The sequence below is a fragment of the Vanessa cardui genome, chromosome 2 (genome assembly GCF_905220365.1).
Source record: "Vanessa cardui chromosome 2, ilVanCard2.1, whole genome shotgun sequence".
NCBI lineage: Eukaryota > Metazoa > Arthropoda > Insecta > Lepidoptera > Nymphalidae > Vanessa > Vanessa cardui.
In genome coordinates, this window is record NC_061124.1 from 248,429 (window position 1) to 261,312 (window position 12,884).

General features: G+C 35.7%; 4 protein-coding genes across 4 annotated transcripts; 3 read left to right on the plus strand and 1 right to left on the minus strand.

The window, feature by feature from the left end:
* The first annotated feature begins 570 nt into the window (after positions 1-570).
* Positions 571-3,552, plus strand: LOC124537355 (delta-1-pyrroline-5-carboxylate dehydrogenase, mitochondrial). Its single transcript, XM_047114186.1, has one exon. It carries the CDS (start codon positions 1,014-1,016, stop codon positions 2,715-2,717), a length of 1,704 nt encoding a protein of 567 aa, XP_046970142.1. The 5' UTR covers positions 571-1,013; the 3' UTR covers positions 2,718-3,552.
* A 1,453-nt stretch (positions 3,553-5,005) lies between these two features.
* LOC124538363 (protein OPI10 homolog) lies at positions 5,006-6,425 on the plus strand. Its single transcript, XM_047115411.1, has 4 exons — positions 5,006-5,205; positions 5,289-5,541; positions 5,763-5,872; positions 5,964-6,425. Exons 1-4 carry the CDS (start codon positions 5,167-5,169, stop codon positions 6,165-6,167), a joined length of 606 nt encoding a protein of 201 aa, XP_046971367.1. The 5' UTR covers positions 5,006-5,166; the 3' UTR covers positions 6,168-6,425.
* Positions 6,426-7,752: 1,327 nt separating this feature from the next.
* LOC124538354 (cell division cycle 7-related protein kinase-like) lies at positions 7,753-11,361 on the minus strand. The gene is made up of 9 exons (XM_047115399.1): positions 11,040-11,361; positions 10,720-10,945; positions 10,553-10,646; positions 10,333-10,475; positions 9,720-9,837; positions 9,481-9,615; positions 9,094-9,409; positions 8,725-8,888; positions 7,753-8,479 (listed from the first exon to the last, which is right to left on the minus strand). The coding sequence occupies exons 1-9, from the start codon at positions 11,191-11,193 to the stop codon at positions 8,330-8,332; spliced, it is 1,500 nt and encodes a 499-aa protein (XP_046971355.1). The 5' UTR covers positions 11,194-11,361; the 3' UTR covers positions 7,753-8,329.
* Positions 11,362-11,449: 88 nt separating this feature from the next.
* LOC124538383 (CDGSH iron-sulfur domain-containing protein 3, mitochondrial) lies at positions 11,450-12,705 on the plus strand. The gene is made up of 3 exons (XM_047115431.1): positions 11,450-11,672; positions 11,781-12,013; positions 12,492-12,705. Exons 1-3 carry the CDS (start codon positions 11,622-11,624, stop codon positions 12,622-12,624), a joined length of 417 nt encoding a protein of 138 aa, XP_046971387.1. The 5' UTR covers positions 11,450-11,621; the 3' UTR covers positions 12,625-12,705.
* The last annotated feature ends 179 nt before the right edge of the window (positions 12,706-12,884 follow it).

Below are 12,884 nucleotides of genomic sequence, written 5' to 3' on the forward strand. Positions count from 1 at the left end.
TTTGTTCTAAAAGCAAGCATTTTTGATTACACAAACTACGAGATATAATATCTACTGACAGCATAAAAGACGTGCGAAAAATTAAACTCAATTATTTGAGTAGATCCGGTTTAATATTACTGTAGCAATATTTGATTCTCACACATGTACTAATAGGTAAATAAAATAAAAGCTTCTAGCTTATTGTTGTAGCTCAATTTCATTTTTTTTTTAAATATATACAGTATAAATTATTAATAAGTATGGTTTGTTACATAACTACCCCTTCCAATTTATCCCCATTTTTTGACGCTTGCGCGATAAATGTAGGTCACTGGTCACCTTTTGAACATGCGCGGTAAGATCATTAGTAAATCGCTGCTAAAGGTGCAGTTTCAAGTAAAAGATTTAATTAAACGATATATCATATTTTACTAGTAATTTATAGGAAATAAAAAAATGGTTCATTCTATTTAAAAGGTTCTTAATCTACATAAGTTAAAATAGCACCTATCGCATATCAGAAATATTGGAAAATCCAATAATATTACAAAGTTGTGTGTCGTTTTAGGGAAAACGTATCTTAACTGTCTATGGATACTCTATCAGCTGAGTGAAAAAATCCAAAGAGTTTACATTTTGTATATTTTTACACTTGATTTGAATTGTTTTCGTAAAACGTTTGAGACGTTTCGGAAGTGGCTTCTCATTGTATATAAAAATTCTGAACGAAAATTGTCGTCTCGAAATAATTCATAGTAAAGTGTGACGTGCGATGTGAACAATTCAAACTGTCGCTGTGTAAAATTGTGCGGTTCTCTAAAATGTGAATTGGTGAAGGTCATCGTTCAGACGTCCCTGCCAAAGCGAATTGCGTTTTTTTCCACGTCGTGGACACGGAGTGTCTAGTGCTTCAGTATTACCGAGAACGTCGCTAACGCTGCGTTTCTAGATTTACGTAACAACTTACATAGTCAGATTATTTTATAAGGTTAAATCAATTTTCAACTAATCGCCGCTTAGAAGTCAGCAGAATGATTTCAGCGATATGCTCGAGGACCGCTCTTAGGGCGCGATCCATGGAACGCTGCGTTTCCAGCATTGTTGAACTTCCGAAGTTACAAGATTTTGAAGTACAAAACGAGCCTGTACTGGGATACCGAGCCGGAAGTCGCGAACGAGCTGAATTGGTTACTGAATTGCAACGTACTGCCGATGTAACTGAGGAAGTGCCTATCGTAATTGGTGATGAATATATAAAAGATGGCGAGCCGCGGTATCAAGTCATGCCACACGATCATAACCGCAAGCTGGCTAAATATTATTACGCCAGTGACAAAATGATTCAAAAGGCAATTCAGGTATCCAGCGAGGCGCAAAAGCGTTGGGATCGTACTCCGTTAGAGAAGCGTCTGCAAATCTGGCAGGTCGCTGCCGACATGATGGCTGGAGAGCATCGCCAGCGCCTGAATGCCGCCACCATGCTGGGCCAGTCGAAGTCGGTTGTTCAAGCTGAGATAGATTCAGCTGCTGAACTTATTGATTTCTTTCGCTTCAACATCTTCTTTTTAAAAGAAAATGCTAAATATCAACCTATCTCTGAGAACCCCTCCATCACCAGAAATTCACTCAGGTTCAGGGGTCTCGATGGGTTTGTAGCTGCTATCAGTCCTTTCAACTTCACTGCTATAGGAGGTAACCTAGCCTACACCCCTGCTCTCATGGGTAATGCAGTACTTTGGAAACCATCAGACACTGCACTCCTATCTAACTGGCGCATCTTTAACATCATGCGAGAGGCTGGTCTTCCAGCTGGAGTCGTTAACTTTGTCCCAGCCGATGGCCCTACATTTGGTCGTGTTATTACCTCATCTCCTCAGCTGGCTGGTATTAACTTTACTGGATCTGTACCCACTTTTAATTGGTTATGGAATGAGGTTGGTAAAAATTTGCATCACTACAAAAACTATCCTAGACTCATTGGAGAGTGTGGAGGCAAAAACTACCACTTTATTCATCCATCTGCAGATGTACAATCAGTTGTCACTTCAACAATTAGATCAGCATTTGAATATTGTGGTCAGAAGTGCTCAGCTTGTTCCAGAATGTATGTGCCTAGGTCTCTAGCTGACCCCATTAAACAGGGACTCTTGGAAGAGCGTGCAAAATTAAAAATTGGCAACCCAACCGATTTTAAAGTCTTTGCTGGAGCAGTTATTGATGACAAGGCTTTTGCAAGAATTACGGGGTACATTAAAAATGCTAAAAACAATCCTAAGAATACTATTCTAGGAGGTGGTGAATTTGATGACCGCAAGGGTTACTTTGTTCAACCAACTATCATTGAAACTGTGGATCCACTGGACAAACTTATGGTAGAGGAAATCTTCGGCCCTGTCTTGACTATGTATGTTTATGAAGACAAAGACCTCTCCAAGGCTTTAGCACTTGTTGGCTCTTCCACTAAATTTGCTTTAACTGGTGCAGTGTTTGCTTCAGACAAAAAGTTCTTACAAACTGCTCTGGAAGAGCTTAAGATGACCGCTGGAAACTTCTACATAAACGACAAGTCAACGGGCTCTGTAGTCGGACAGCAACCATTTGGTGGAGGTCGCATGTCTGGCACTAATGACAAAGCTGGCGGACCTAACTATGTCATGCGCTGGACCACTCCACAGTCTATTAAGGAGACTTTTGTTCCCCTTCGTGACATCGACTATCCTTACATGAGAGATTAAAAAGGGAAAAGTTGGCACTTTGACCTCATAAATAAAAATCCTAAATCAAATTATCAGTACAATAATTATTAGTTAGTATTATGCTATGGTAGAGTGGAAGTCAACTTTCTGACGTAGGATTTATGTTTAATTACTAGAAAAATGTCATCAACTAAATAATATTATCTTAATAATATTAATATGTTGTGATATTCTAGAAACAGTATTTCAAACAAATTGAATGTTGTATTTCATTCATATCATTACAAAAGTGTATTAAATTCCTGTTATTAAAACAAGGTTGAGATTGTATAATTATAAGAATCAAATGTTTGAAATTAAGATAATAATTGTATTAATGTACCTCGTCTTAATTGTTTGTTTCCCTGATAGTTGCAGTTTTTGTTGTAAATTTGCTTGAATTATAATTTTATTTATGTTATTAGAATTGTAAAGCTGGAACCTCACGGACACTCGGCCCACTACTAGCTCTTATCTTTACTCCTACTATTTGCTCTTGCTTATCACTACAATGGGTCTCTCATTATATAAACTATTTATCTGATATCTGACGCATGTGTCTGCTTTCTTATATGATCTGCTGCATTTATGATATTTTTTTTTAGTAAACAATAAAATATATAATCTTTTAAATAGCTTTTACAAATTAATGTTACATTGTAAATGTGTTAGTTTTGTTAAAATCTTCGAAACTATTTATTATATTGCATAAAAATAATCATTAAAGAACCTAGAGTTCTGTTTGATTTAATGTATTTAATTTAAAACGGAAATGTCGATGTTGTTATTTATTGTGGTAATTTTAAGTCAATAAATTTATTAGTGCTCATTAAAATACTTTTTATTTATATCGAAAAAAATCTGTTTGGTTTAATTCAAATTGAAAATAAAATAAAAAATAACATACACATGAACTTTTATCGAAGCTATTCTATAAGAACTAAAAACTGACTTCGTATCTCATTTATAATAATCGAGTAACGATGATGGCTTTAAAATTTGATGTTTACGCTCATATCACCTTATCTTTGTACAAAAAAAATCAATAAAATTTTACTCCTCTGTCAGTATAAATATTTGCCTATATTGATATTGATAGTGATTATCGTGTATTATTAGCCATTAGGGTCCTAAATTATTTGCGCGCTAGAAATGATAATACTTGAGCAAAATATTACAAATATTTTTTTATTTGTAGAAAACTACGTCATTCTTGTTATTGGGTAAAAAATAACTTTAAATCATGTCATTTTCTCAATCAATAAATATGATCCATGACACACTGGAGTAGTGCTCCGGTTTGGCTGTAATGCTACCTAGGCTAGGCTAATAGTCTTTAAAACAAAGTGACAACGCTTTTTATGTATTATGCAAAAGCACAATAATTATGATGTATAAAATTGCATAAATGACGGTCTACTTTAAAAAAACAAACGTATTAAAATATTGTAATACATTCATTCAATGATATTCTAATAAACAGATATGGTATATCCATACTAAACAACAGAAAAAAGTGTGCCGCGCCGGTGAACGTTTATTTTTACATTTCGTTAAAAGTAAAAAGGATAGCTTTATAAAAACAATAAGTAAAAGGGATAATTAGAGGTTTTCATTAAGCAAAACGTATTACTACGTAATTATGATGTATTACAACGTATTACTATTAGTACGTAAAACAACTAAAGGCAAACGTCCCAATTAGGACGTTTTCTAGTCTTCACTTTTTGCGCGTTAATAACATATCTGTTTACTACAACATCATTGCATTCATTTTAAACTTTTATTATTTTAAAGGAAACGACCAGACAAAGAGGAATTGTAGTCAATATTTAGGTTACAGATATTCTATATTTCTTTATTTTCTTAATCATTTATTAATTAAAACGTTATATTTCGATTTATTACTTCGATTTAATTTTGCATCAATAACAATTGATATATGGACCGTACAAAAATATAGATCTATATCTATATTTTTATTTTGTTCTCACTAAGAAATGAGCGTTTATTACTGAAATAATTAATTGAAGCAGTCACAATCAGATACATCATGATTAATTGTATTTTATTTCACTTTTTTTTGAGTTTAAGTTGACATTATTTTAAATATAAATAAAATTACACTTTATCCGTATAGTTGATACATAACTTACATATACTCAAAACAAACTGTAACACATAATGAAATAAAAAATACGAATTATTACATAAATTAATTATTAATTATTCAGCTATTATTATTTTAAACTAAAAAAAATACAATATATATTTATAGCCTGTGAAATTGACATTTAATTTGACATATCGCTTTTATTGATGCTATTTTCCTGCAAGTAGCACCGAAATGTGAAGTTCTTTCTAGAATGAAATATTATTTTTCTTTTAACAGAATTCACTCCTTATATCTTTCACATAAATAATAAGACGTATTAATTTTTACATCTAAATGGCTAATATATTCGGTTTGATTGTGTCGGGACGATTAGTAAGTAAAAATCACAATGTTTACAACTGAAATTATTTTATTTTGAATATGGTGCCTAAATCTCTCCCTCAATTTTTCGTTAGGTACAGACAGATTTTACACCTGTGTCCGAAACGAGTCTTATTACAACTATCCTGGACGTAGACTCGATAAACCACGCGGTGGTATTCCTGACAGGGACGACTCCGCTGCCGGTTGGCACGGTCGCTGTGGTCTACTGGAGCTGGCCGGACCCTAACGCGCCTCCTAACTGGCAACCTTTGGGGCACATTTCCAACGCTAAACCCTCAGCTATATTTAAGATATCTAATTTGAAAAAACTACATGAACTGTCTAGTAAGAATAATATAATATATATAATAATACAACATAACTTTTTAAATTTACATTTCTCATTAATAAAATATGTGTTATTTGCTAATAAAAATGGCTTAACATTAACAGTGTTACAACAATTGAGTTTTGTTACACCTAACACCTTTTGTTTTACCTAAGTTCTTAATATTTAAACTCATGTGACCAATGTACTGATGATTTAATATAATATTTTTTTTAAGGTGAAAACAAATTTATGAGTGCTTTTGGACAACAACAAATCTGCAATAATGCCCAGATTGGAATTTCAATAGAACCAGAAACAAATGCTCAGCTACTTCCAAACTCAGAGGTACTTTTGAATTTAATAATGATAATTTTATTTATTATTATTTTAAATATTATTTACTGCTTAAAATTAATCATAATGATTTTTGTTTCAGGCACAACAGGCACATTCATATGTCACATTTGCGCAAAAAATGTTGGAAAATTTAGTTAATTTTGTAGCATCATTCTCTGTTACTCAAGATCAAATGACACCAACTCCTGGTGTCTCATACATACCTCTCAATACCTTGCACACCTGGTATCAAAACTTTGAAAGGCGGTTGCAGCAGAACCCTAACTTCTGGAAAAGTAATTAGTGTTGTTCTAACATGGACTTCTCTATCGTCAAAACCATCATCCTGCAATACAATTACAGTAGGGATTTGGTGAGGTTCGCAATAAGTGTAATTACATTGTAAGCAATGACCGTTTTTAACCTCCATTTTATTTGGTTGCTTCAATATTTTCATTTAATAAGCTTTAATGAGTGCTTGAACAACACATAGAGAAGCTATCGAGTTGAAATTACTATCATGTGTTCAGTGAAAACTTCACTAATAAAATGTGTTAATGAATTATTTGGTTTTACTATATAAATTTGTAGACATGATATAAGAATGACAACATCATGCATCATAAATTTATTCAGTGTATATATTAATAAGAAATTATAAAAGACTGCTTTTTATAATAAATTACTAATACAGTGCAAAATTAGTTGTTTAAAATTTGAGGATGAATTAAAAACAGGTATGAGTTGTTGATATCAACATGTATTATACAAGTGAATAGTAACAAATGAGGTAATATATTTCTAGTGAACACAGTTTCAAGGCACTTTACTCTTGAAAGTTTCATTTAATGACTATTGCTTAAAAATATTCCAGAAAAATTACATTGAAACATTCCTTGTAAAATTAAACATAAACAATAGTCACATATTGAATTCATTGAGTTCCCAGCCCTAGTGCGAGAGAGAGAGGAGCACCTGCCGTACGGAGAGGAGGTTGAATTACAATGGCATTAATAACATTTTCATTGGCTTATTGTTATTGAAAATATGTTTGCACTGTATAAACATAAATTTCACAATAAAATTAAATTTGTGCTCCATCACTATCCTCACAATGGGATTCGACTTTTCTCTCAGCATACACTAAATACTAACCTGATCACATGGTGTATGAGACTCTCTGAGGAAGCACTAAGAAAGACTCCGAATAACATTTACCCCACATGATCAGTACACAGTTATTCGCAGCAACAAAGCAAGCTGACTTTGTACTAAAATTAAAATAAGCTCTGAGATCCTCTTTACAACTAATTAACAATGACTTCCAACGAAGAAGTCGCAGTTTGCAAAACCAGAAAAATAAATTAAATTTAATTAAGAGATTTGTCTAAAAAAAAACAAAGATAACAGTTAAGAGCATGTTATTTAAAATTACAACAGTAAGAAATGCACTTCAAATTGTAAAATTGTGCTCCATTCTTACTGTATTTTTTTTATATGACAATAATAAGGTCAAATAATTGTTAAGTGTGGCAAAAACTAAGTACTATATTTATATACAATTACAAATATATATTTCAAAAGTGTTCTCAAGATTAAAAGAAATTTCATATGGGACAGTAGGAGTCCACAGTACAAGCAGTGGCGTAGCTAGGCGAGGAAGGGCCCTGGTGCATAGAAAAAAAATTGGGCCCTCACCCCCTCTTTTTCATCCCTCTTTAACTAATAATTACCCTTTAAAATTATAGATACCAAATAAGAAATCTTGTGCGCAGGGTCATGATTTTCTAGCTACAGAAGCTTAAGGTTTAGCTTAGCGGGCCCCCTGCACTCCGGGGCCCTGGTGCACTGCACCTCCTGGCCCTACGATAGCTACGCCACTGAGTACAAGGCCATATTTGCAACCACCTGCTACATACCTTTGGCCAGTAGTGGGACACGGACTGATAATCATTAATCTAAGAAGTAATTAAATATACACGGTATTAATACCTCATTCCATTAAATCTTGATTATTTATAGTTTGTAATGTTCAAATAGAGTAGCAAAAATAAGACTTTTATAATGGAATGGGAGTAAATAGTTAATTTCTTATAGTAAGTCCATTTAGGCAGTCTTTTCAGTAAGATTGTAAAAATCGAGCACAATAGCAGCTCGCACCTCTAATAAATATCAAAGGATCCATGTCACAAAAATACGATATTCAACATATTCAGACCTACGCCACGCGGGCACGTCGGCCTCATCTAGGAGGTACATACACTTCCGTCGAAAACGGAAAATTTATAAAATTTATCTGTCTATTTTAATACATAGCTATCAAAAATATTGTTCCGAGATGTTTTTATTTAATTTTAACGTTAGGCTTACGTTTATCTAGTCTTCAGTACACACTTTCTATAAGATTTAGTTAAAATTCATACTAAATTAGCCTAGGGGCGCGCGAGGCGGTGCGCGAGGGGGGCGCTAGGGCGCGGGCGGCGCCAGGAAGGGGTGCGCCAGCGCCGCCGCCGCCGACAGGCGCGAGCGCGGGTCGGGGTCCAGCAGGCGCGCCAGCAGCGCGAACGCCGCGTCGGGGAAGCCCGCCACCCGCGCCGACGCGTCGAACGCGTCCGCCTGCCGACATGCACGCATTACACTCCGGCTGCAACTCTAACCCCGTCCTGAGTCCGTAGTGGACGATCGCAGATAATTCAGGCCCACAGTGGACGGTTTTCGTAGGGCAGTGTACTACTGACTTCGTTACATCCATAACTATTCTCGATTCAAAGCCACGGCCTCGTGATGGCCAGTCGAATAGGCTAGCCAATGCTACTGGCATTCGTGGCATCAGTACTGGTAGAAAAAAATATAAAACTCACTGGCTTAGACTCGTCCCTACATAGACATTGCGGCAAGGGCAGTCGGCAGTGTAGGCACGTGGGCCCCGGAGTCGGCACCGCCCCACGCGCCGGGCCTCGCAGGCGCTCCGCCAGCTTGCGCAGGCACAGGCCCGGCCACTGCGCCGAAGTCACTACGCGACGACCTGCCACGGAAAGATTCGAGCTCAGTCGGCCTCGCACGTATCGTCCCACGAGCGGAAAGGACTCGACATTTCTTACATTTCGATACAAATTCCACTAGCTAAAAGATTTGACGATCTCGAACGAGCCCTAAAGCTACCCTGTCGAAGGACTTCGGTCCGTTCGATCGCTCTCTTTCAAGGAGATAGAGAAGCAGTCGAGCCCCACCTAACGCCTCGGCCGTTCGCTGCAGCGGCTCGGTACCCAGCAGATCCGCAAGCTCTGCCAGCGCGGATACGTCGTCCCCGGCGCGGAAGAACGGATAGCGCGCCGTGAGAAGGCTGGCCAGCACCACGCCCGCCGCCCACGTGTCCACGGCCGTGCCCTGGCGCGGGCTCTTCAGCAGCACCTCGGGCGGCCGGAAGCCCTGCGTGCCGGCGCGCGGCGCCCGCGCCGCCACGCGCGAGGCGCACGCGCCGCACACGCCGCCCACGTTGGCGCACGCGCACGGGCCGCGCTCGCCCGCGTGCGCCGGCGGAGGGTTCTGCGGACCAAACACACAGTTTGATGCGGTGGTCGGATTTGCCATCAATCAGCAACAGTGAAGTGACGTACCTTTGTTATATTCTGCCTTGGAATTTGCACCTTCGGTAAAACTGGGCGTTTCGGAGCAGAGGCGGTGACATTGTTGCTCTTTGCACGAACAGACAAATCTAAGGCCATCCTCTTAGCGTTCGGGATTGAGTCATCCTGGAACAAAATAACGGAAAATCTAAGTATTATTTCAGTTGTACTTGTTTTGATTGAGTCAAGTTAGTTTGACATTACAGTAGGTGCTGACAATTGAAAATTACCTCTTCCCGGGGGCGCTTGCAGGGCACTGTCGCGGAGTGCGCGGGCGGCGGCAGCGCGGCGGGGGGTTCCTCGCGCGTCCAGACGCGCTGCGCTAGACCAAAGTCTACCAATAAGTACCTGCCCATCATATGGCCAAATTTGGATAATTACTATAAATATACAATAAAGACACAAAGATTATTAAAAATAAATAATGATTTATGCATTAAGGATTCGAAAGCCATGAAGAAATTTTGATTTTTGTCATGCAAAATTTAGTATCCCAGAGCAGAAGGCAGGCAGAATGGGTAGTATCATCTTTCTTAATTCTGGGTTCTGTACAAATAATTGCTTATTCTTAAGGAAATGCTATAAATGAATCTCATCACCTTGAGCTTGTACAACACTCAAGGTAAGACCAGAAAGACCACATAGATTTGGGGTTACTTCAGTTATGTATAAATCTACAAATTGGTAATATGTCTATTTAGTGCATAAAAATATATTATTAACAAATGAAATTCAATTCTATTGATAAAGAAGTAATTCACAGATAATCTTCCCAATAGCTGCAGACATGCTCAATAAAAAGATTTTAAAACAGTTTGTTAAATTGACTGAACTATTATTTACCTTTTATTTTCTCTATCGTACAGAAAGTTACTAGGCTTGACATCTCTGTGAATCACACCAAATGAGTGCACATGTCGCAATGCAACCATTAGTGCCCGCATATATTGCCGCACCTCCTCAGCGTCCATGTCTCCTACATATTCCTAATCATTGGAGTTAAAATCCATTAATGACACTGTCTATGGGTGAACTTAATAGTTTTAACAATAAAAATACTTACAGAAAACTTTCTATGAGGTATATAAGGCATCACAAACACAATAGTGTCAAGATGCCGCAGGCACAGCTCGACTCCTATCACATTATGTTTTCCACTGTAACCAAATTTACATACACACAATTACATAAGTCAAAATATAGAAGATATATCGAGCAAATTTTTCTTACCCCATGTCTTGGAGACATCTCAGCTCGTGCTCGATGCGTGCCGGATGTGCAGTGGGCACCAAGTGCTTTATCGCAAACCATGGCTTTTGTGCATCGGGTAGACCCGAGTGCTGTTTCAATGAACCCAAGTAGACAGAACTGAAAGTTCCCTCGCCAATTTTACGATGTACGTCGAATATTGCGTCTAGCTTTGGCAGTTTATACAACAACTCATTTATTTGGAGCTCTAAAAATAATACACCCAATCGTTTACGAAATTAACCTTCAAATTTTAATGTCATGCAAAACAATACAAATATTAAAAAGCAGTATTCACTTACTTTCAACATCATTTTTGTAACTTAATGAAGATTCATTTTTCTTTTTACTCGATTTATTGCTCTTATTTTTCCGAGTTTCTAAGTTGAGTAATGAATCCTTGTAGTCCTTGTGTATTTTTAGCACCTTAGCCTCTATTCCGCGTATTCTCGACATATCTCGCCAATTAAATGTCAGTATATCATATCAAAACAAAATAATCCAAAGCAAATAGCTTTCTCCTTTACCACATAGTCATCTAGAACTAATTTAACAAAATAAAATTAAGAACGAAAATTTAAAAGAAAACAATGTTGACGTCAGTCGTATAATTTCATTATTTCAGTGACGTTTAATAGACAAAGTAGATAAAACATTGTCAGAAGAAAAGTATCTAACCATAAACAAATTTAATTTTGTAATATTCTGTGGTAGGTAATCAGCTGTGAATCCTAATACTTGTCAAATTGAAATTTCGTCATTTGGTTTTATTTATAAGATTATACTTTTTAAGACTAAGAGAATAGGAAAAATTTTATAACAAATATCAAAAATCAGTTTTCAGATTGGTAAATTATTTCAAAACACTACCAACCAAGTTAAAAATGCTTACGAGAAAACTACAACTTAATATAGTGAACTACTGCATAAAATCGGTTAGTATACAGATAAATTTATATAAAAGGTTATGATTATTAACTGAATACTGAATCCAATAGAGTTTAAGTTTTATAGCTGTATTAATAACTTTACTATACATTCAGTTTCAGTCAGGATATGTCACCAAACCGCCTAAGCCAGAGATACCAACAAATGTAATAAAACAAGTTTATTCAGCTAATGATCAGCAAACTAATGGCATTGTTTACGATAGAAAACCATTCAAACTAGTATTAGAAGAAGGTAAGACTTACCACTGGTGCCTTTGTGGGCGCTCTAAGTCACAGCCATTGTGCGATGGCACACATAAAGATGTTTATCTCAAGATAACCCAAAGGTAAATATTACTTTTCATCATTTGTGTTTTTTTGTTTAATAGATATATTACTAATAATAATTTATAATTGACTAAAAGACAATTATGTAATGAGGTATCTGTTATAAAATTAAAATACTAAAGTACTGCAAATAAATAAATAATAACTTGTTTTCAAGAATAGGTAATATTTAATATTTTAATGTTATATTTTATAACATATACCATAATACACATACCACATACCAAAAGCAGCTGATAATAATACAATGGACTGCAGAATAAACTTTAGTTGTTGATTTATCTTATTACTTGATTATGTTTGCAATATAGGTAGTTTATGTGTGCTAATAACCATCAGCACAGATTTTTAGCTGAAAATGTACATGTTTTATTAAAGTATTAAATTTTTATATCAATATATAATTTAAGTTATCTCAAGTATATAGTATTTTTTGATTAGAAAAGATTTTCATTAATTCTTGTTTATTTCTTTTAGACCTATAAAATTTCAAGTTGCAAAAACGAAAGAATATTGGCTGTGCAATTGCAAACAGACTAAAAATAGACCATTTTGTGATGGGACACATAAACAGAAGGAAATACAAGAAGCAACATCTATCAGATTGTAGATAGTCCATTCAAATAAAATATAATTATAAATAGTTATAATAGGCATGTAGACTTTCAATAAACCTATACATTTTAAATGATAATATTTTTTATTTGCACCTTAACCCTACAACAATAACATTTAATTGTAAATTGATTTCAAAATAGGTTAGTAATGTAGTTATTGCTATGTAGCTTAAAATATTAATTCTTTGTAAGGAAATAAATATTTAAATGTGAACGTATTATGTTTATTGAAAAATAAAGTAACATATTTAGT